At 38.7% G+C, this 23,460-nt stretch overlaps 1 protein-coding gene across 1 annotated transcript in view; it reads right to left on the bottom strand.

The window, feature by feature from the left end:
• LOC118027186 overlaps window positions 1–23,460 on the bottom strand; it is a 107,904-nt gene that overhangs the window by 5,331 nt on the left and 79,113 nt on the right. Inside the window, exons 34-38 of the mRNA XM_035030411.1 lie at window positions 18,197–18,250; window positions 16,200–16,304; window positions 11,156–11,209; window positions 7,146–7,199; window positions 2,467–2,557 (exon numbers count right to left, since the gene is read on the bottom strand). Of these exons, the coding sequence (XP_034886302.1) occupies window positions 2,467–2,557; window positions 7,146–7,199; window positions 11,156–11,209; window positions 16,200–16,304; window positions 18,197–18,250 (358 nt within the window). The remainder of the gene's footprint in view (window positions 1–2,466; window positions 2,558–7,145; window positions 7,200–11,155; window positions 11,210–16,199; window positions 16,305–18,196; window positions 18,251–23,460) is intronic.

The raw sequence follows: 23,460 nt of genomic DNA, 5'->3' as shown, positions 1-23,460 counted from the left end.
TATCTATCTATCTATCTATCTATCTATCTATCTATCTATCTATCTATCAAATCATCTGAGACAGAAAGCGCTTCTGGAAAGTCTGGAACCCTGGGTGACTTTTCATTTTCTCAGAAAAATAAAATCTGGAAAAAGAGAAAACATATTAATACTTTGGGGATATTTTATATAGATCTGCAGGAGGTTATTAGTTTAGGAATATAAAAAATATATTACGCAAAACTGGGTTTGCTTATAATATGGTCATTTAAAAGTAGACTTAAATAATCATGATTTTATAAGTTAATTTTATTTAAAATATATTTAGCTTTGAAACTAAACTAAAAGTTTTAATATGGAATCTCTTTGTTTTTACAAGAAGCAGTTAAAAAAATGAAATGGGAAGAAATACTAAACACGCTAAATTTAAAAAGTTATGGTTTATGAATTTAGCATCCTCTATAGTATCTCGTAGGTTCAACTCATTTTCAAAGACGGACCTAATAAAAACAAAGGTGATAAGGTCTTAAAATGCACCATTCCTTTTTTGACATGGAATTTTACCTAATTAGTCTTATTATCTCTGCTTTTACTAATACCGATTTCTTCTTCTGGTGTTTCTGTTCTATCACCTATTTGAACTTCTGAAAACTCAAGTTGGCCCTTACGCAGATATGTTATTTTATATTTGTTGTATTTCTAAATATAAACGAATTTCTTTCACATGACATAAAAGATGCAGTAGATGGAGAAATACGGAGTTCTCAAGAAGCAGGAGCAAAGTAGAAGGCCAGGCAGTATGAAGTCTTTACTAGCTACATTAAAAAAAGGATACTCTTGGCAGAATTTCAAATCTTATCTTGGCTCACACATGAGAAACGGTCTTTTTAAATTATAACGTTTCAAAGGTTTGAAGTACCTTAGCTTTGGAATGAGCTCAGTCTGGCCTCTCATCTCATGTAGGAATTCCCTCCATGTGTGGTATTGTCAAGTCTTTGCTTGACTACTTTCAAGCATGTCACTTGTTCCAGAGACAGCTTGTAATGCAGGGTATGGGAACCATGAGATCAAGGGATTTGGCAGCTGTAAGGCTGTCTTACCCACATGCTTCTAAAAAAGGTCAGTAATCTATTCTTGTTGCAGCAGTATAGTCAAGGGCACTAGGGGAAATACTCTCAAAGTGGCACAGAAAACGGATGGTTTGAGAGAGAAGAGAGGCTTTTCTTCTTACACTCTGATAAAATATAAATCAGGCTCTTACTTGCAGTCATTAGTGGCTGAGGTTTATTGGAATTTGTAATTACCAGACTGAGAAAAAAAGCTATTGTTAATGTCACAGGCAAATCTCCCTTCCCAATTTTAGCTCAAGGTTAGTCATGGCTAATTTACCCAGATTTCATTTCACTGGCCATATTTGAGCTATAGACTATATTGACTTGCTTAGGGGATTAGGTCTTCTTTCTGATCCTCTAACATTATTCTCCTTTAAACTGGCACTCAAAATATCTTAATGTATTACTGACAACTTCTTAAGCCCTCTAGGGTATTCTGACCCCCCACACAAAAATTCCCTCTCATTTGGGGGAACAGGAAAGAGGACTTTTTGTTTCTTCAATCTAAAAGGATATATATTGGGGCGCCTGGGTGGCTCAGTTGTTAAGCGTCTGCCTTCGGCTCGGGTCATGATCCCAGGGTCCTGGGATCGAGCCCCGCATCGGGCTCCCTGTTTGGCGGGAAGCCTGCTTCTCCTTCTCCCTCTCCCACTCCCCCTGCTTGTTTTCCCTCTCTCGCCGTGTCTCTCTCTGTCAAATAAATCAATAAAATCTTAAAAATAAATAAATAAATAAAATAAAATAAAAGGATATATATTTTTTTCTTTTCATAAAAAACCTTTCTCTTCAATTCATATATTTGGTTTTATAACCAAATTTATCACAAGGTACTTGAAGAGCCTTCTAACTTGTTTCCTCATAACCTTTATGGTTATTTATAATATTTATCACCTTAATAATTCTTCACCTTAATCTATTCGGGGCACCTGGGTGGTTCAGTTGGTTGGGTGTCCAACTCTTGATTTCGGCTCAGGTCATGATCTCAGGGTCATGAGATCAAGCTCCGAGTCGGGCTCTGTGCTTGGAGCAGAGTTGGCTTGAAATTCTCTTTCCTCTCCGTCTGCCCCTCCCCCTGGCTCATGCATGCACGTGCTTTCTCTCTCTCTAAATAAGTAAAAGATTTTATTTATTTGTTAGAGAGAGAGAGAGAGAGAGAGAGAGAGCACAAGCAGGGAGAGCGGCAGGCAGAGGGAGAAGCAGGCTCCCTGCTGAACAAGGAGCTCAACATGGGACTCAATGCCAGGACCTTGGGATCATGACCTGAGCTGAAGGCAGACACTTAATTGACTGAGCCACCTAAATAAGTAAATAAGTAAAATCTTAAAAAAAATAATTCTTTACCTTAATCTATCACCCGAATATATTCATTACTTACCTCTTGCCATGGGAGCTGGGTACTTTTGTTAGAGGATTTAGCTTAAATTTTGATTTAATGTCAGAAACCGCCATGGGGCCAATAACTCTGTCTGGAATTCAGAAGATACAAATAGGATCAAATCACAGATTAATTCCTCTATTTTCTTTTGCAACTTTCCTAGCTCAAGACCTAGATTTTGAAGTCCAGGGCCTTGAGGAATGGTAATATGTGCAAATTCAAGTTAGAGGTATGTGCAAAGTTGGAAGGCCATGTGGAAGGATCTCTTCACTGTCCCAAGATCTCTAAGCAAAATGTCTTACCCTTGTTTCCCCCCCAATAGTGTCATTCTAATCATATATAAAAATAAGTGATACCATATGACATAGATAAAGCATCCTGGAAATATGTGCAAAAAGTTATTTAAATAACTTTAAATAAAGACAAAATTTATTTTTTAAATCAGAACATTTCATATTATAATTGACAGAGAATAAAATGTTACAGCATTTCTAAAATATTTACCTAATTGTTTATATCTTGGATACCTGCCTGGTAATAAATATTTTCTAGGATTTCCTTCTGGGAGGTCCATCCCTGCCCTGTCAGTTCTTATGAACCCACCGTATGGGAACCCAAATGTAGGAGCAGAGGTGGGATACAATGCTCTTTCACCACCCTAGACCCTCCTGAATGGACTTTTAACCACTAGAGCCTCCCTGGTCCTGCCTTTCCACTTCAGCAGTTTGGGTATCAGGGCCTACGGACCAGGAGCTGGGTTGGTAGGGCTTCCCCCTTCTATTGGTGGTTTTACCTCTCCAATTGCAATTTTCAAAGTGTAGACTGTATTAAAGAATACTGGGTTGCTGATTTAGGAATGATAGACAAAACTATGAAACCACAAGAAAGTCTTTGAATGTGTAATTACAGTTTGGTCCATTTTCCTAGGTCTTCACCTCAGAGCCTGGAAAGCCAGTTGTTTCTAAAGAACTCAATTACACGTGTTCAAAATCTGGAAACCTACCACAGAGCTGGGAACTCCGGAGAGGCTCAATAATTTAGGCACTTGAAAGGGGCTGTGAAATCATCCTCATGGCGCAAAATAATCATTACTTTAAAAAAACTACCTTCAATCTCTCATAGAGATGAGAGATTAAAAAAAAAAAAAAGGACTCAGCATAGATTCCTACAAAATCCAGATATTTGCCTACTTTTAAGCCATGCTACCTACCACTTCTGGGCTTCAATCAGATCAAGAATCCAATAAAGGGTTTGTTCCATCATACAACTGTGACCTCATTCACTTCTCAGGCTCAGGCCCAGGTGAGAATGACCTACAAGCTCCTTCCAGGTTTAGAGCAACCATGTTTTCAGTGTGGTCTGTTTAGCACCCTTGGGGATGTGTGGGTGTCAATTACAGAGTGAGAACATTTTGACACTGTGGGGATTTCAGGGAAGGGGAAGTTTTTTGTTTTTTTGGGTTTTTTTGTTTTAATTCTGTATTACTATAGTTTCATGTTAAACATTAGTCAGTTGGAAGTTGTTCAAATGAAAAATTTTACCTAAATGCCTTGATTGAATGGTGATTAAGTACCATTTCATTAATTGCTTAAGCCCAGGAAGGACAAAAGTATCCCAAACTCTCATAGGCTTGTAGACTATAGTATTATTGGAAAGAGTGATTTGAAAAGAACAATTACAAAAAGATTATGATTGTTTTAATTAGAAACCTTAATATTCAAGATCTCACATGTCTCATGGCATTATAAATCATCTAGGACAGGAGTTAGGCATGTCTTTAGTCTTCATCATGGCCAAGCACAGATACCTTTGGCACCCAATGTTTAGCTTGAGCCCCCCAAATTATTTCAGGCCTCACTTAGTAGCTGCAGTTCTAGAGGCTTTCTATTCCTGCTCTCAGAGTTTGTTTATTGTGGGCATAATTTGACATTTCCCTAGTCTTTCTGAACTTGGTACATTGCCTCCTATTCCGCTTTGGAATACAAAGGAAAAGAAAGGGATGGTTTAATTTATAAATTAATTAAACAAGTATTTAATAATAGGCCTACTATGTTAGGGCCTACCAAGATTAAAATGGGAATAATGGCAGTTCCTATTGGATGGGATTGTTGAGAAATATATTAATATTATTATTTTAATTATTATTTCAAATTGTGGTAAAAAAAGAAAATTTATGATCTTAACCATTTTAAGCATACAGTTTAGTATTTTTTTTTTAAAGATTTTATTTATTTATTTGACAGAGGGACACACAGCGAGAGAGGGAACACAAACAGGGGGAGTGGGAGAGGGAGAAGCAGGCTTCCTGCTGAGCAGGGAGCCCGATGTGGGGCTCGATCCCAGGATCCTGGGATCATGACCCAAGCCCAAGGCAGATGCTTAACGACTTAGCCACCCAGGTGCCCCGGTTTAGTATTTTTTTTAAGTATTTTTGTTTTTATTGTTATTTATTTGTCAGAGAGAGAGAGAGATCACAAGCAGGGGGAGCGGCAGGCAGAGGGAGAAGCAGGCTCCCTGCTGAGCAGGGAGACTGATGTGGGGCTGATCCTAGGACCCTGGGATCTGAGCAGAATGCAGATGCTTAACGGACTGAGCCACCCATCTAATCCAATCCATTCATTCCATAAATATCTTTTAGTGCCTATTTTGTTCTAGGCCCTGGGATACATCAGGGAATACATCTAGCCAGAAATATTGTTGATTCCATCTTCAAAATATATATGTAATCAAATTACTTTCCACCATCTCCACCTCTACCTGTTGTTCTGGTCTAACTGGTCTCCCTGCTTCTGCTCTTGCCTTATCCACTACCTGCCAATCTATCCTACACATAGAAGCCAGGATAATCCTTTCAAAACTTAAGTCAGATCATGTCATGTCTCTGTTCAAATCGTCCAGTATTTTCCTATCACTCAGGGTAAAAATCCAACCTTTATTTATTTATTTATTTTTGTGAGCAGCAAAGCAAAGTTTATCGAGTGATAGTAAAATCCAACCTTTATAATAGCCTTCAAGGCTTATATGATCTGTTCCTGGCTGCACCTGCATCACCTCCTTATTGGGACATCTTATTGTACAACCCTGGAATTGTGCATTGCATAGACTATGTGACTGAATGTGATGGTCCTGTCACCTAGTTCTATGACCTTATCTCTTCCTACATTGCCCTTGTTCACTCTGTTCTAGCCAGAATGGCCAATTAGCTTTTTCTCAAATACTGCAAGCATGCTCTTGTATAAAGGCATTTACACTTGCTCTTGCCTCAGATTATTTATGGCTCACTCCCTTACCTCTTTATCTTTTTGCTTAAGTGTCCTTTATCAGCAAGGCCTTTCTTGATTACCTTCCCTCACTTGCAGAATTCCCTACACCCCTTTTCCTTGCTTTATTTATTTATTCACTTTTTATATTTACATTTTAGGTAGTTAACACACTGTGCAATATTGGTTTCCGGAGTAGAATTCAGTGATTCATCACCTACATACAATACCCAGTGCTCCTTATAACAAGTGCCCTCCTTCATACCCATCACCCATCTAGCCCATCCCCTAACCTCTTCCCCCCGTCAACCCTCAGGTTGTTCTCTACTGTCAAGAGTCTCAGGGCGCTTGGATGGCTCAGTCTACTGACCAACACTCTCTTGGTTTCAGCTCGGGTCATGGTCTCGGGGGTGTTAAATCGAGCCCATGTCAGGGTCTGTGCTCGGCACAGAGTCTGCTTGAGATTCTTTCCCCTCCCTCTCCCATCCCCTTTGTTCCTCCCCCTGCTTGCACTCTCTCTCGAAATAAATAAATAAAATCTTAAAAAAAAAGTCTTTTATGGCTTGTTTCCCTCTCTCCTTTTTCCCCCCCTTCCCATATGTTCATCTGTTTTCTGTTTTCTTTCTTAAATTTCACATATGGGTGAAATTGTATGGTATTTGTCTTTCTCTGACTGACTTATTTCACTTAGCATAATACACTCTAGCTCCATCCACGTTGTTACAAATGGCAAGATTTCATTTTTTTGATGGCTGAGTAATATTCCATTGTATATATATACCACATCTTCTTTATCCATTCATCAGTTGATAGACATTTGGGCTCTCTCCAGAATTTGGCTATTGGAGATAATGTGCTATAAACATCGGGGTGCATGTACCCCTTCAAATCACTATGTTTGTATCCTTTGGATAAATACCTAGTAGGGCAATTGCTGGATCATAGGGTAGTTCTAATTTTAACTTTTGAGGAATCTCCATACTGTTCTCCAGAGTGGCTGCACCAGTTTGCATTCCCAGCAGCAATGCAAGAGGGTTCCCCTTTTTCCACATCCTTGCCAACACCATTCTGACAGGTGTGAGGTGGTATCTCATTGTGGTTTTGATTTGTATTTCCCTGATGATGAGTGATGTTGAGCATCTTTTCATGTGTCTGTTAGCCATCTGGATGTCTTCTTTGGAAAAGTACCTTTGCTTTATTTTAATCTCTCTAATCTCTGTCATACTATTATCTTATTCTTTTTGGTGCATATATCTCTTCACTAGAGTGTAAGTGCCATGAGGGTAAGGATTTTTGTCCTAAACATGTAGAATAAGGCTTGGCACATGGTAGACACTAACCGATTGTTTAAATGAATGCATACATGCATCCATTCATCCCTTTAGCAGATACCCTACTATCTGCTAGGAACAGACTCACCTTTAGAATCATGTCCAGTTTTCATCAACTTATGTAGTGGCACCATCCCTTTTGCTTAAAGAGAAGATTAAGAGTCAAAATTATATACATTTACGAAGTTTTGAAAAGTAGAACAGGAGCAAATTATAATTTTCTTTTATTTTTTCCTCCAGTGAGTGGGAAAATGAAGAGAAAATGTCAGTTATATGTGACATACCTCTTGTTTTTTTTTTTTTTTTTAGAGTTTTTAGTTAAATTCCAGCTAGGTAACATTCACTGTAATATTAGTTTCAGGTGTACAATATAGTGATTCAACACTTGCATACAACACTGGCGCTCATCACGACAAGTGCATTCTTTCATCCCCAGTTAGCGATATACCTCTTAATTCATGTTGCCTCTTTTGGTGCCTTAATGTGTCAAGCTCCAAAAAATTGTTTTTGATACAAAAAATAGAGTCAACATTGAAGGCAAAACTATTCACTTATCATCTTTTAGGATGAAAAGAAGTGAAGTGACTTTGAAAACTTGTTGACTGTCAACAAGGAGGACAACCTGCTATCCATTTCATTTTCATTAGTGCTTTGGTTATGAACTGTTGATGAGTTATATGCCTTTTAGTGGTACAGATATTTCTTTCTAGTGAATTCTCCTGTGAAGTGTGTACATACAATATTCATTATAATATTGACTAAAAATCTCTCCGCCTTGCCCTACTCTACCCTATGGCCAGAACAACAACAATGAAACAAGTACTTTAATAGTACTGATTCAATTCTTCCTCTCAAAATGTTGGGTAGTTTGGTTTTCTATGCACAAGGAGATTAACTCAGGAGAAAAGTGCTGGGTATAATGTTCAATTCCCTAAGTTTGGTTTAGTTTGACCAGATAAAGCCAATAATGCTATTTTGATATCAAGAAAGGTCAGTTGCAGGTTATGGAAACACGGAAAAGTTTTGGTAGTACCTTTAGGCTGTGAAGGCTCTACAGGGTAATACATCACGCAGAAGGCAGTACACATAAAGTAGGTATATTTTCCTTATGCAAAGGGAGAGATTAATACTAACATAAAACACATAATTTGTATGATTAAGAAGCACCTATCAAACACCTTTATTCCCTCCCTTGCCTCTCATTCTTCTCTTCTTCTCTATTGCTTGGTTCTTCTTCCTGCCTAGACATTAGTTTGCTAGAGGCATCCTATGCCATTCTAGGATGCTGCGTGTGGCACCACTCTGGTTGGGAATGGGACTTGGAAGATTTCTGTTTCTGACAAGAGGCAGACTTTATTTTTACACAGTAGGCTTTTTTCTAGATGTATTTAGAGTTTCTTTATAGCCCTAATAAGTATGGTTTTAGAAATTCTCATACAGAACCCTACAACCTACAACATTGCAGGCCAGAGTGGAATTTTGAATGTTTACCATCAAATGACATGAAATATTAGCAGGTCTTGAAGTTGTTCATATAAAGTGTCATTTTCATGTTATTATGCTTAGGTAACTGAAATTTACTTTTATTCCTTAGAAAAATAGAAATGGTGAAATGGGGATTGGAGAAAAAAGATAAGTATAAAAAATGCCATTGTCTAAAAAATGAGTATGTCTAGTCATCAAAAGTTGAGAGTGAAAACTTAAATCATAGGTAGGATGTGTTTGAATGTACAAAAAAAGTCAATACAGTATATAGTATTCAGAAATAAAATCTGTTCCCTTAAAACCTGTATCTATAAAGAAAACTTAGTAAGTGGACACTGAGTAGTATTTGGTGAATTTGAGGAGTAGACACTGCTGTTAGAAGTTTCTAAAATTATGAAACATACTTTTCAATGTCTACATTTTCTTTAGTGTACTGTGGACTTCACAGAATAACATATATTTTGGTGGCAGCAAGTGGAATGGGCTTATGCAGTGCAGAAAGCAAGTGGGAGAGCAGGGTAGGCATGTGAACAGTGTACATTTGACAGAGACTGGAAAGAAAAGTGGAAAAGGCAACACTACTAGGAAAACAAGTGGCAGCAGGAGTGAGAGAAAAATAATCTATTAATAGAGACAGGAAGAAGAGAAGAAAAACCTGAAAAAAGAAGAAGGACGGAAAAGTAAGCAGATGGGACTGGGAGGGCGTGCTCTCTCGGCTTTGTAGAAGGGTTTTAACCATCGATTCTGATTTGGGTGGCTCACTTACACGCCTGGGGTTTTACATAGTGTTACATAACTCTTTCTTCTGAGTGGCCCAGATTGGGAGGGTTGTTACGAGAACAACCTCGATACAGCTGCTTGGGTTAGTGAATCTTCCATTATCTGAAAGCAGGAGACTAGAACCTCTATTAGTCAATTGACAAGCATTTATTGGGCACATACTATCTACTCAAAAACAGGCTTGCTGAGAGCTGGAACTTTGCTTGTCCCTTTTTCATTGCTGAACTTTCTTTTTCACAGTGCTTGGGTACTCAATAAGTGTTTATTGATGAACACTGATCTTATACATGATCACAGAGGATTGCTTCAATATCCCTAAATTCAGCATCACGATTTTAAATGCTGGAGTTAAAAGCTACCAAGCAGACATTTTTGAAAGTTTTCTGGCACCAGTGACAGAAGCAGCAATATATGGGATAGAATGGGACCTATTCAAAGAAATCTTTTTTCTTTTGCAAATAATAAAATATAACAAGACTCATTTGGAAATGTTAAGTGTGGGTGCCCAGAATTTAAATTTATCTTCTCTTATTAAGATTCATTTTGTAGATACTTACATAAAGCACCTTAAATTATTCTTAAATTCTTTTTTTTTTTTTAAAGATTTTATTTATTTATTTGAGACAGAGAGAATGAGAGAGAGAGAGCACATGAGAGGGGGGAGGGTCAGAGGGAGGAGCAGGCTCCCTGCCAAGCAGGGAGCCCGATGCGGGACTCGATCCCGGGACTCCAGGATCATGACCTGAGCCGAAGGCAGTCGCTTAACCAACTGAGCCACCCAGGCGCCCCTTAAATTCTTTTTGAAACACAATCAGACTTTCAGAGACACATCAATTTAAAAAAAAATCATTCTTGTTGAAAAATGCTGGTGCAGAAAGCAAATCAAAATTATTGGAGAATGAAGTACAGATTAAGGTTGTGGGGGAGGGCAGGAGGGCAGAAGACAAGTTTTAACTTGCCTCTCCTGACCAGTTTCACAGCATCATTTTTTTTTAAATTTTATTTTATTATGTTATGTTAGTCACCATACATCACATCATTAGTTTTTGATGTAGTGTTCCATGATTCATTGTTTGCGTGTAACACCCAGTGCTCCATGCAGTACGTGCCCTCTTTAATACCCATCACCTGGCTAACCCATCTCCCCACCCCCCTCCCCTCTAGAACCCTCAGTTTGTTTCTCAGAGTCCACAGTCTCTCATGGTTCGTCTCCCTCTCCGATTCCCCCCCTTCATTTTTCCCTTCCTACTATCTTTTTTTTTTTTTTAACATATAATGTATTATTTGTTTTAGAGGTACAGGTCTGGGATTCATCAGTCTTACACAATTCACAGCGCTCACCATAATCACAGCATCATTTTCAAACCTCCCATTCATTCTTTTTAAGTAAGTACAGATGGTGGCATTGGGCAACTTGTTTTAGAAATAAATATGCTAAGAGGCCTGCAAACAGAAAGTACTGAGGTTATGTGTTAAATTTCACAGGCATCCAAAAAAGGAACTTTAGGTCATCAGACATACCTATCGATAGGTAAAATTTTAGTTTTAATAAGAAAATGGAAAAGTAGTTTGAAAGTGGGACTTTAAAGCTAAATGCACAAAAATTGTGTTTGTATGAGGAAAAAATTAGGGCTGAGAAAAATTATAGATTATCATTGGGTGATAGAATTAAGAATTATTAAAATTTTCCTTTTGCATTCTTTCATTTTTTGAATATAGAAATTTTCTATAATGAATATGTATTACTTTTATAACCAAGAAAACACATGTAAAAATAAACTTACAGCACCAGCTTATCCATTTTTATAAAGTGAATCATGAATTTCCACTTACCTTTAAACTTCTTTAGGCCCTCCATTATTGAATCCACTCTAACCTTCCCATTTCCTGTAAAACATTTGAATCAGACACAGAGGAAGTCACATAAAAACTCATAAAAACTGAGTAATATTCCATTGTATATATATACTATATCTTCTTTATCCATTCATCTGTCAATGGACATCTGGGCTCTTTCCATATTTTGGCTATTGTGGGCATTGCTGCTATAAACATTGGGGTGCAGGTGGTGCCCCTTTGGATCACTATGTTTGTATCCTTTGGGTAAATACCTAGTAGTGCAATTGCTGTGTTGTACAGTAGTTCTATTTTTAATTTTTTCAGGAACCTCCATACTGTTTTCCAGAGTGGCTGTACCAGCTTGCTTTCCCACCAGCAGTATAAGAGAGTTCCCTTCTCTGCATCCAACATGGATGGAACTAGATAGAGGGTATTATGCTAATCGAAATTAAGTCAGTCAAAGACAGTTATAATATGTGGAATTTAAGAAACAAGACAGAGGATCATAGGGGAAGGGAGGGAAAAAAGGAAATAAGATGAAATCAGAGAGAAAGACAAACCATAAGAGACTCTTAACTCTAGGAAACAAACTGAGGGTTGCTGGAGGGGAGGCGAGTGGGGGGGATGGGGTAACTGGGTGATGGGCATTAAGGAGGACATGTGATATAATGAGCACTGGGTGTTATATGAGCTGATGAATCACTGAACTCTCCCTCTGAAACTAGTAATATACTATATGTTAATTAATTGAATTTAAATAAAAAACTCATAAAAACTGATAAAAGTTGTGAAATTATTAAAATGCCATCGCAGGCTGGAACTTCTCCCATGAGACAGAAGAATTAGAGAAACTGGTTTGCTTGGGAATTGGATTCATTTTTCCCCTCAGGTGAGTATGATGGAAGAAAGGATAAATCTTTAGCAAGACAAATCTCTCTACTTCTTCAATACAATTCCTCTTTTCTGTGTTTCAAGATATGACACTCCAAAGGTTTTATGTGGAGAAGGGATATTACAAGAAGAACCAGGGCTCAAATCTGGCAGCATCTTTTCCAAACTCAGATGACATTAAAACAAACAAAATATATGAAGATACTATGTTGGCCAATTGCTTAGAGTTGGAATAGGTAGAGAAGGACCTGCTCTGTGTTTTCTTCCAACAAGGATTTCTTGAGAACCAACACATTTGAGGTGCTGTATTTATCACTCTTGAGATTACAGAGTATGTTTCTCTGGCTGGAATGATCTTCCCATACTTGTTCAGCTTAGGGTCTTTTTCAGAAAACCCTGGTCTTGGCTAGATGCTCCTTTAGTACCTTCTGCATATACATAGCACCTTTTTTAGGTGATGAAAATGTTCTAGAATGACTGTGGTGATAGTTGCCCATATCTGTGAGAACTAAAAACCATCCAATTATATACTTTAATGGCTAAATTGTTTGGTATGTGAGCTCTATCTCAATAAGGCTGTTAAAAATGTTGATTGAAAAAAAGAAATAGAATGAGTTTTATAGCACGATACCATTTAAGGAAATTAAATACCACATACATTGAATTTTTAAAGGGATACACACATATCTAAAATAAACATGAGGAAGGTGGATTGGAAGAGCATACATTAGATATAATAGAGAATGTACCTATGATGGGGGGAAGGAAATAGGAACAGAAGTAGGAGGTAAAGGAGAAAATAATAAAACAAAACACAAGGGGTCCTTGCATGGATCAATGATGATAGTGTGCCATAACTGAGGAGTTTGATTAGCTCAACTGTATGCATCTGGTGTTTAAGGAAAAGTCCACTCTTCCTCCACAAAAAAAGCTTAAGGTGCCGGTGGGACAAAAAGGAAGAAATATTCAGCAGGCAGCTGTAAACACAGTGGTGACAAAGAATAATCCAGAGAACAAAGGCTTTCAAACATTGTGGTCTCAGGACTTCTTTACATTCTTAACAATTTTTGAGGACCTCGAAGAGGTTTATGTGAGTTACAGCTATTATGTGGGTTTAATTACCATATTAGATATTAAAACTGAGAAATTTAAAAAATATTTTAAGATAGCAATAATAAATCCAGTACATATTAACATACTTTTTAGTGAAAAATATATATCAATTGAAAAATGAAAAAATTAAGGCATTAAAATTTAGTGGGAAAGGTAGTGTTACTGATTGAACATTTGTGTCCCCCCAGATTCATATATTAAAATTCTGTCTCCAATATGGTGGTATGAGAAGGCAGGGTTTTGGGCAGGTGATTAGGATAGGATGAGATCCTGAAGTCAGACCCTCATGAATGGGATTAGTGCCCCTACGGGTCAGGAGAGAGCCTGCAGCTTTGTGCTCTCCGCCATGTGAGGATACCATGAGAAGGTGACAATCTGTAGCCCAGAAGAGGGTTCTCACCAGAACTCAACCTTGCTGGCTCCCTGATCTCAGGATTTCTGGCCCCAGAACTGTGAGAAATAAATTTCTATTGTTTATAAGCCACACAGTGTATGGTATTCTTGTTATAGCAGCTTAAGCTAAAATAGCATTGTTTTACATTTTTGCAAATCTCTTTAATGTCTGGCTTAATAGAAGACAGCTGGGATTCTCAGTCTGTTTCTGCATTTAGTTTGCTGTGATATGTTTTCTTGGTTGGAGAAAATCTGGCCTTATAGAGTTATGTAGTCAGAAAAGAAATATTTTATTATTTTATTTATTATTATTATTTTTTTTATTTTGAGAGAGAGAGAGAGAGTGTATGAGGTGGGTGGAGGGGCAGAGGGAGAGAGAGAGAATCTCAAGCAGACTCCACACCTAGTGGATCCTGAGATCATGACCTGAAATGGCCAAAATCATGAGTCTGATGCTCAACTGACTGAGTCACCCAGTCACCCAGAAAAGAAATATTTTAATAGGTTTTTCAGATATATCATGTGTGGATATGTCATGTAGCTTATTAGAAAAGCTATTGTACACTTGTGAGTGAATGAGAATGATAAAGGTAAATACTGTCTTAGTGTTATTTTAAAAATAGTTTCAATCTCATGGACCTTCCAAAAGAGTGGGTTGCCCCTAGATGTTGATTTGAGAACTGCTACCATAGAGAGTTGATAATGAAGCAACAATCAAGGACTGATATAATCAAGGGAGGGAAGGAATTAAAACTGAGAAGACTGAGAAATAAACCCTCGTTTGTTCCCATGTTCAGAAGCTAGAATAAGTGAGGCTGGCAAAGTAAATTATTCATGATTTCAGATTCTGAGGGTTATTTCAGTAGAGTTGCAGGCTATGTGACTGGGGAAGCCAATTGTAAGGATTCAAAGAGAATGTGAAGCGAGGAAGCAGAAGTGGCTCCTATAGACAATAAAAAAGCAGACTGAGAAAGGAATGAGGGATGAATGATCATAATTATGAGGTAGAAGAACCAGCTGAAGGTTAGTTTTTAAAAGGAGTGGGGGACTATGTGCCTCTTCATAGGCAGAGTAGAGAGAAAGAGATGAAATTGAAAGTGTTGGGAAGGAATTATGGAAGAAATGATTTTTTATAAAAATATTGAATCATATATTGTACACCTGAAATATAATATAATGTTATATGTCAATTATATCTCAATTTAAAAAATAATTTTTGACAAAGTGGGAGATGATCAGGTCAAGAGCAATGGATTGGAGGTGTTGAAAGGAGACTTTTCTCCATTGGAGAGAGGAGAGGAAGAAAGTCTAGGTGAACAAGAAGAAACAGTAAACTGGAGAGAACAGAAAGTGATGTTTGCAATTAATAGGTTCAAATTTATTGCTTTAAAACTGGGATTTGAGAAACATATTGGTTCAGTGCTTTACTTCCTACTTCCAGTTAGGCTTAGCAGAGAAAACCAAGTCTGTACTCTCTGCTTCATTCTTATATTCCTCGTACCTAGTATAGTGCCTGCACATATTCAGTGATCAATAAATATTTGTTGGCTGAATAAATCAATATACAATCTTAAACATTCAAGGTCAGAGGAGCACAGCAACATCACTGAAGCACTATGGTAAGAAATGCTACTCCCCAAATGCTCCCAGATCACTTTTTAAAAAAATCAGAACCACAAAGAAAGTAGTAGAAATAAAAAAAGACTAAAGTAACTATAGAACAGAAGAGTCAGCAGATAAGTCATGTAGCCAGATTCAATAAACAATAATAAAAATCTCAACAAGCAAACAAAAGAGCAAGCATAAATGAAATAAGTTAACCCTTAATGCCCCTGCTTCCTCTTGTGTATTTCTCTCTCATTTTTATTTTTTAATTTCAATTACCCTAATATTTTTCCTTCTTATTTTTGGGCTAGAATCCTGCTCTCAGGCACAAATTAACATATTGTTTGTACTTGTGACTTAAGAAATGAAAGCAGTCATTAGGCATCTGCTTTTGGCTCAGGTCATGATCCCAGGGTCCTGGGATCAAGCCCCGCATCGGGCTCCCCGCTCCATGGGAAGCCTGCTTCTTTCTCTCCTACTCCCCCTGCTTGTGTTCCCTCTTATCACTGTGTCTCTCTGTCAAATAAATAAATAAAATCTTAAAAAAAAGAAATGAAAGGCTGGGCACAATCTTAATGTATCATTTCTTCATCTTTTAGGACCTTTATAGGCAAAGTGTGGTCCATAGACCAGTAGCACTGGCATCATGTAGAATTTTTCAGGCTCCAACCCAGACCCAAATAACAATTTCCATTTTAATAAATGCCCAGGTGATTCATATGCATGTTCAAGTCTGAGAAGCATTGTTGTAGGTGATAAAAAGACAAGGATCAGGTGCCTGGGTGGCTCAGTCAGTTAAGCGTCTGCCTTTGGCTCAGGTCATGACCCTGGAGTCCAAGATCGAGCCCTGCATTGGGCTCCCCGCTCAGTGGGGAGTCTGCTTCTCCCTCTGACCCTCCCCCCCCTCATGCTTTCTCTCTCTCAAATAAATAAATAAAATCTTAAAAAAAAAGGCAAGGATCATTTCTGAGGATCTTATATACAGGATAACAAAGACACACTTCTGGGAAGACAAGAGAATTTTTAAAAACCTCACCATTAACAGTCAAATGAGACATCAGCTCCTTCATGTCTTCTTCTGTGAGCTCGATCCCCTCATTTGCTAGAAATTTGTCTAAGTCCTGGATATCAATCACCTCTCCTTAGAAAAATTAAGAAATAAATTGTAGAAATATTATAGAACTATCTATAAAGGATGAAAAATGTTATCTGTACTTATATATATGATTGCTCACATATGCTCAGGATTCACAGGAGGGTCAGAAAACAGTCTTGTGTTGGGGTGCCTAGTGGCACAGTTGGTTAAGCATCCAACTCTTGGTTTTGCCTCAGGTCCTGATCTCAGGGTCCTGAGATAGAGCCCCGTTTCAGGCAGGCTCCGTGCTCAGTGCAGGGTCTGCACCCGGAGCCTGCTTGAGATTCTCTCTTCTCTCCCTGCCCCTCCTGCTTGAGCTCTCTCTCTCTAAAATGAATGAATAAGTCAAGCAGAGAAAGTCAATTATCATATGGTTTCACTTATTTGTGGAACATAAGGAATAGCATGGAGGACATTAGGAGAAGGAAGGGAAAAATGAAGGGGGGGAATTCGGAGGGAGAGATGAACCATGAGAGACTATGGACTCTGAGAAACAAACTGAGGGTTTTAGAGGGGAGGGGGGTGGGGGATAAGTTAGCCCAGTGATGGGTATTAAGGACGGCACGTACTGCATGGAGCACTGGGTGTTATATGAAGACAATGAATTGTGGATCACCACATCAAGAACTAATGATGTATTGTTTGGTGACTAACATAACATAATAAAATAAAATTAAAATAAATAAATAAATAAAATGAATGAATAAATTAAGAAAAGAAAAAAAGTTCTGTGTCTTTAATTCTGGTGGCTACAAAAAAGAAAGTACACCATGGGTTAGGAATTGACTGGTGACTTACTGCAAAATCCATAGCAAATCAAGCTGCATACAGGGATTTGGTTTTATTTTTACTTTTCCTCCTACTCTACTTGAAAATTCAGTGTTTTTCTATAGACCAGCTTTTAAGATTTTATTTTTACTTAAAAATATTTGCTTGGAGTTTGCTTCTCTGATCATTATGCATTCCAAGATTTTTATTCATCTCAACACAGAAGTAATTTTTTCTCATTCATCATAAAAACAATGCAACAACATTAAAGATTAATAAAGGGGAGGGGCGCCTGGGTGGCTCAGTTGGTTGGGCGACTGCCTTCGGCTCAGGTCGTGATCCTGGAGTCCCGGGATCGAGTTCCGCGTCGGGCTCCCTGCTCGGCGGGGAGTCTGCTTCTCCCTCTGACCCTCCCCCCTCTCATGCTCTCTGTCTCTCATCCTCTCTCTCTCAAATAAATAAATAAAATCTTTAAAAAAAATAAATAAAAAGATTAATAAAGGGGAAAAATATAATTCCACTATCCTACCACAAAAACCATTGGAGTTTTTCATATTCCATTTCTGGCCTTTGACAATAAGGCTATACTTTCATTGTGTGGAAATCTAATATACACACAATTCTGTATTTTGCTTTTCTGACCTAATATTACATCATTAACATATTTCCAAACTGCCACATAATCTTGACAGTTAACGTTTCAACACATGAGATCCCACCAGCCTAGCAGGCCATGGTGTATGTAGTAATTCCCATACTGTTAGATGTTAGGATGTTTCAAATTTCTCTGAAAGGCTTTAGGCAGAGATTTTTTTTCTTTTATTCAGCTTAATTATTTCCAGAGGATAAATTCCTGGGAGTAGGGTTCGTGGGGGAAAAGGAATAGTTCTTTGGCCCTTCATACCTAGTACTATGTTGAAAAACTCTTTTGGGGAAAATTTCAGAGAATGTCATGGGCATTGATATATAAACACACATTAATTATTGTTTACCCAAGTTCAGAAGCATCCATAAAACAGAACACATATGAAAGAATTTAAACACATATGAAGGGGAAATATTTTTCTCCACCAATTGCAAAATACTCAGATGTTATGTATAATATCATTTCATTATAGCTTGCGACTTACCCTTGATGCAACTGACAGTATCCATCAAATCATTCAGACCAACTGTTCTATCATCTGTAAGGCAAGGGAAATAAACTTCAGAATCAGATAAGCTGATATTACTGAGACCCTGAAACTATGAAGACCAGAAGAATTCAGCAATTTTTCCCCAAAATTTCCTTAGAATTTTACAGACTTATCCTCAGAGATAATAGTGCTATCTTAGAAATGAAGAAAGTTTTCGATCTATAATGAATCATTCTTTTTTTTTTTTTTAAAGATTTTATTTATTTATTTGACAGAGAGAGACACAGCGAGAGAGGGAACACAAGCAGGGGGAGTGGGAGAGGGAGAAGCAGGCTCCCCGCAGAGCAGGGAGCCTGATGCGGGACTTGATCCCAGGACCCTGGGATCATGACCTGAGCTGAAGGCAGTCGCTTAACCAACTGAGCCACCCAGGCGCCCTATAATGAATCATTCTTGTATCTCCCTTTTTCCTTTGCTTTAGAGACCACCAGAGTAACATTAAATTAAGAAGTGATTCATTCTACAGGTAAGTATAGGGAGAGAGGACAAATGAACCTGACCCTGAGTATTTTTTTTTTACGTAGTCAGTTAATCAACAAATATTTAGGGGGTAGCTTCTATGTGCCAGGCACTTTGCTAGGCTTTGGGGATACAAAAGTAAACCAGTTTGCAGAGTTCTTGCTGTCGAGGAGTGTACATCTAGCAGAGGGAAACAGACAACATGTAAACAAAACAAAAAGGATCATTTGAGGTACTGTTAAGAAGTTATCAAAATAAAATAGGGTTATATAATAAACAGTAATGGTAGGCTGCTTTAGACAGGGAAATCAGGGAAGGCCTCTCTGAGGAGGGTCTATTTGGGTTGAGGCCTGAATGATGAGAAGAGGATGGTCATGTAAAGAACTAGGGGAGGAACATTCCAACTAGAAAAACAGTACGTGTGACAGCCTTAAGATGGGGATGAATTTGAGCTATTTACCTGGGCTGTCTAAGCTTCCTCACATAGTATCAGTTGCTGCTTTTTGTTATGATTGAGGGGCAGAGAAAAGGCTGGTGTGACACGGGCCAGATCATGAAGGGCACTGTTGGCTCCTGACGATAAAGTTGGGATTTAGGTCTGGTTGCAACAGAATGTCACTGGAGGCCATGAAGAAGGGGAGTAATTTAACCTGATTTCAGCTTTCAAAAGATCACTCTGGCTGATGTGTGCAGGATGGGGAAACCGGGGGAATGGGGACTAGATAGGACTAGACAGGAGACGGTTTCAGTGGCCAGGAAAGAGATATTGGTGTCTTAGGCTATGGCTGCAGCAGTAGAGGCAGTGATAAATAGATTTAGGACATATTATTCAGGTAGAGCCTAGACTTAAATGTGGGATATAAGGGAAAGGAGAAATCAAGGGAGAAAACTATTCATCTTCCTTCACCCCCCACCTTCTCACTCAGCAGGGTAGAAGGGATGCCATTACTGAGATGGGGAAGGCTTAAGGCTTTTTAAGGGAATTAATTACTATTCCATTAAATTTGTGATTCCTTTTGGACATCTAAGTGGAGATATCAAATAGATAGTTTGAGATACCATTCCTGACTTAGGGACATTGAGCTGGAGATATATATTTGCTTTTATCAGCTTAAAGAAGGTATCTGACCCAATGAGACTGGATGCAATCTCCTAGGAAGAAGATGTAGATAAAAAAGACAGCCAAGAGTCTAGTCCTGGACACTTCATTATTTAGAAATCTTGCAGAGGAAAAAGTCAGAAACTGAAAAGGAAACTAAGAAGCTCTCAGTGAGGAAAGAAGAAAACCTGAACAGACCTATAACCACTAAGGAAATTGAAGCAGTCATCAAAAATCTCCCAAAAACAAAAGCCCAGGGCCAGATGGCTTCCCAGGGGAATTCTACCAAACATTTAAAGAAGAATTAATACCTATTCTTCTGAAACTGTTCCAAAAAATAGAAATGGAAGGAAAACTTCCAAACTCGTTTTATGAGGCCACCATTACCTTGATCCCCAAACCTGACAAAGACCCCATCAAAAAGGAGAACTACAGACCAATATCCTTGATGAACATGGATGCAAAAATTCTCACGAAAATACTAGCCAATAGGATCCAACAATACATTAAAAGGATTATTCACGATGAGCAAGTGGGATTTATCCCTGGGCTGCAAGGTTGGTTCAACATCCACAAATCAATCAATGTGATACAATACACGAATAAAAGAAAGAACAAGAACTATATGATCCTCTCAATAGATGCAGAAAAAGCATTTGACAAAGTACAGCATCCTCTCTTGATCAAAACTCTTCAGAGTATAGGGATAGAGGGTACATACCTCAATATCATAAAGCCATCTATGAAAAACCCACAGCAAATATCCTTCTCAATGGGGAAAAACTGAGAGCTTTCCCCCTAAGGTCAGGAACATGGCAGGTATGTCCACTATCACCACTGCTATTCAACATAGTATTAGAAGTCCTAGCCACAGCAACCAGACAACAAAAAGAAATAAAAGGCATCCAAACCAGCAAAGAAGAAGTCAAACTGTCACTCTTTGCAGATGATATGATACTTAATGTGGAAAACCCAAAAGACTCCACCCCAAAACTGCTAGAACTCCTACAGGAATTCAGTAAAGTGGCAGGATATAAAATCAATGCACAGAAATCAGTGGCATTCCTATACACCAACAACAAGACAGAAGAAAGAGAAATTAAGGAGTCGATCCCATTTACAATTGCACCCAAAACCATAAGCTACGTAGGAATAAATCTAACCAAAGAGGCAAAAAATCTGTACTCAGAAAACTATAAAATACTCATGAAAGAAATTGAGGAAGACACAAAGAAATGGAAAAATGTTCCATGCTCATGGATTGGAAGAACAAATATTGTGAAGATGTAAATGCTACCTAGAGCAATCTACACATTCAATGCAATCCCCATAAAAATACCATCCACTTTTTTCAAAGAAATGGAACAAATAATCCTAAGATTTGTATGGAACCAGAAAAGACCCCGAATAGCCAGAGGAATGTTGAAAAGAAAAGCAAAGCTGGCGGCATCACAATTCCTGACTTCAAGCTCTATTACAAAGCTGTCATCATCAAGACAGTATGGTACTGGCACAAAAACAGACATATAGATCAATGGAACAGAATAGAGAGCCCAGAAATGGACCCTCAACTTTATGGTCAACTAATCTTTGACAAAGCAGGAAAGACTGTCCAATGGAAAAAAGAGTCTCTTCAACAAATGCTGTTGGGAAAATTGGACAGCCACATGCAGAAGAACGAAACTGGACCATTTCCTTACACCACACACAAAAATAGACTCCAAATGGTTGAAAGACCTCAATGTGAGACAGGAGTCCATCAAAATCCTAAAGGAGAACACAGGCAGCAACCTCTTTGACCTCAGCCGCTGCAACTTCTTCCTAGAAACATCGCCAAAGGCAAGGGAAGCAAGGGCAAAAAAGAACTATTGGGACTTCATCAAGATAAAGAGCTTTTGCACAGCAAAAGAAACAGTCCACAAAACCAAAAGACAACCGACAGAATGGGAGAAGATATTTGCAAATGACATATCAGATATAGGGCTAGTATCCAAAATCTATAAAGAACTTATCAAACTCAACACCCAAAGAACAAATCATCCAATCAAGAAATGGATAGAAGACATGAACAGACATTTTTCCAAAGAAGACATCCAAATGGCCAACAGACACATGAAAAAGTGCTCAACATCGCTTGGCATCAGGGAAATCCAAATCAAAACCTCAATGAGATACCACCTCACACCAGTCAGAATGGCTAAAAATAACAAGTCAGGAAATGACAGATGTTGGCAGGGATGCAGGGAAAGGGGAACCCTCCTACACTGTTGGTGGGAATGCAAGCTGGTGCAGCCACTCTGGAAAACAGATGGAGGTTCCTCCCAAAAGTTGAAAATAGAACTACCATACGATCCAGCAATTGCACTACTGGGTATTTACCCCAAAGAGACAAACGTAGGGATCTGAAGGGGTACGTGCACCCCAATGTTTATAGCAGCAATGTCCACAATAGCCAAATGGTGGAAAGAGCCAAGATGTCCATTGACAGATGAATGGATAAAGAAGATGTGGTGTACCTCTGAAACAAATAATACATTATATGTTTAAAAAAAAAAGAAGATAGCAGGAGGGGAAGAATGAAGGGGGGGAAATCGGAGGGGGAGTCGAACCATGAGAGACTATGGACTCTGAAATACAAACTGAGGGTTCTAGAGAGGAGGGGGGTGGGGGGATGTGTTAGCCTGGTGATGGGTATTGGGGAGGGCACGTTCTGCATGGAGCACTGGGTGTTGTGCGCAAGCAATGGATCATGGAGCACTGCATCAAAAACTAATGATGTGATGTGTGGTGATTAACATAACATAAAAAAAAAAGAGTGAATGGGAGTGAAGAAGTAGAGACAAAAAGTAACCACAAGTTTAGGGTTTTTTTTCTGACGTATACTTGACACACAATGTTACATTAGTTTCAGGTGTACAACATAGTGATTTGACAAGTTTATAATTATGCTGTGTTCACCACAAGTGTGGCTAAGTAATGACAATGTTTTGAGAGGTTCTGCTGGGAAGAGGGACTAAGAGGTGGAGTGGTAGCAGCAGGGGATGAGGGGAAGACGAATGCATTATCTGCAAGTCAGTGGCATCTCTAGAGAGATACAGTAGAGAGGGAGAAAGTGATGGCACAGGAGAGAAAGGCGGGAAACTGCAGGAGTTCAGTCTTTGAGAAAGCAGGTGGAGGGGCGCCTGGGTGGCTCAGTTGTTAAGCGTCTGCCTTCGGCTCAGGTCACGATCCTGGGGTCCTGGGATCGAGCCCCGTGTCGGGCTCCCTGCTTGGCGGGGAGCCTGCTTCTCCCTCTGCCACTCCCCCTGCTTGTGTTCCCTCTCTCGCTGTGTCTATCTCTTCAAATAAATAAAATCTTTAAAAAAAAAAAAAAAGAGAAAGCAGGTGGGAAAGAGATCCAGGGCACAAGTGGAAGGGCCAGCCCACCATGGGAGCTGAGATTGCCGTGTGGCTGGTGAGGAGCTAGAGCTGGAATTCTGCACTCTGTTCTGCTACAGCATCTGCTCAGTAGCACCAATTCATCCCATTCAGTTGCTGAATGGAAGAATGTCAGAGCAATGTGGACAGTGTTCATTCACACACATTTTTTCTTAAGTGAAAGAATTAGAATTAAGAATGTCAGAAGGAAAAGAAAAATTCT

Source organism: Mirounga leonina, unplaced genomic scaffold (assembly GCF_011800145.1).
Source record: "Mirounga leonina isolate KUSES-001 unplaced genomic scaffold, KU_Mleo_1.0 Mir_364, whole genome shotgun sequence".
Taxonomy (NCBI): domain Eukaryota; kingdom Metazoa; phylum Chordata; class Mammalia; order Carnivora; family Phocidae; genus Mirounga; species Mirounga leonina.
The sequence above is the reverse complement of the archived record's forward strand: the minus strand, read 5'-3'. Positions and strand labels throughout refer to the sequence as shown.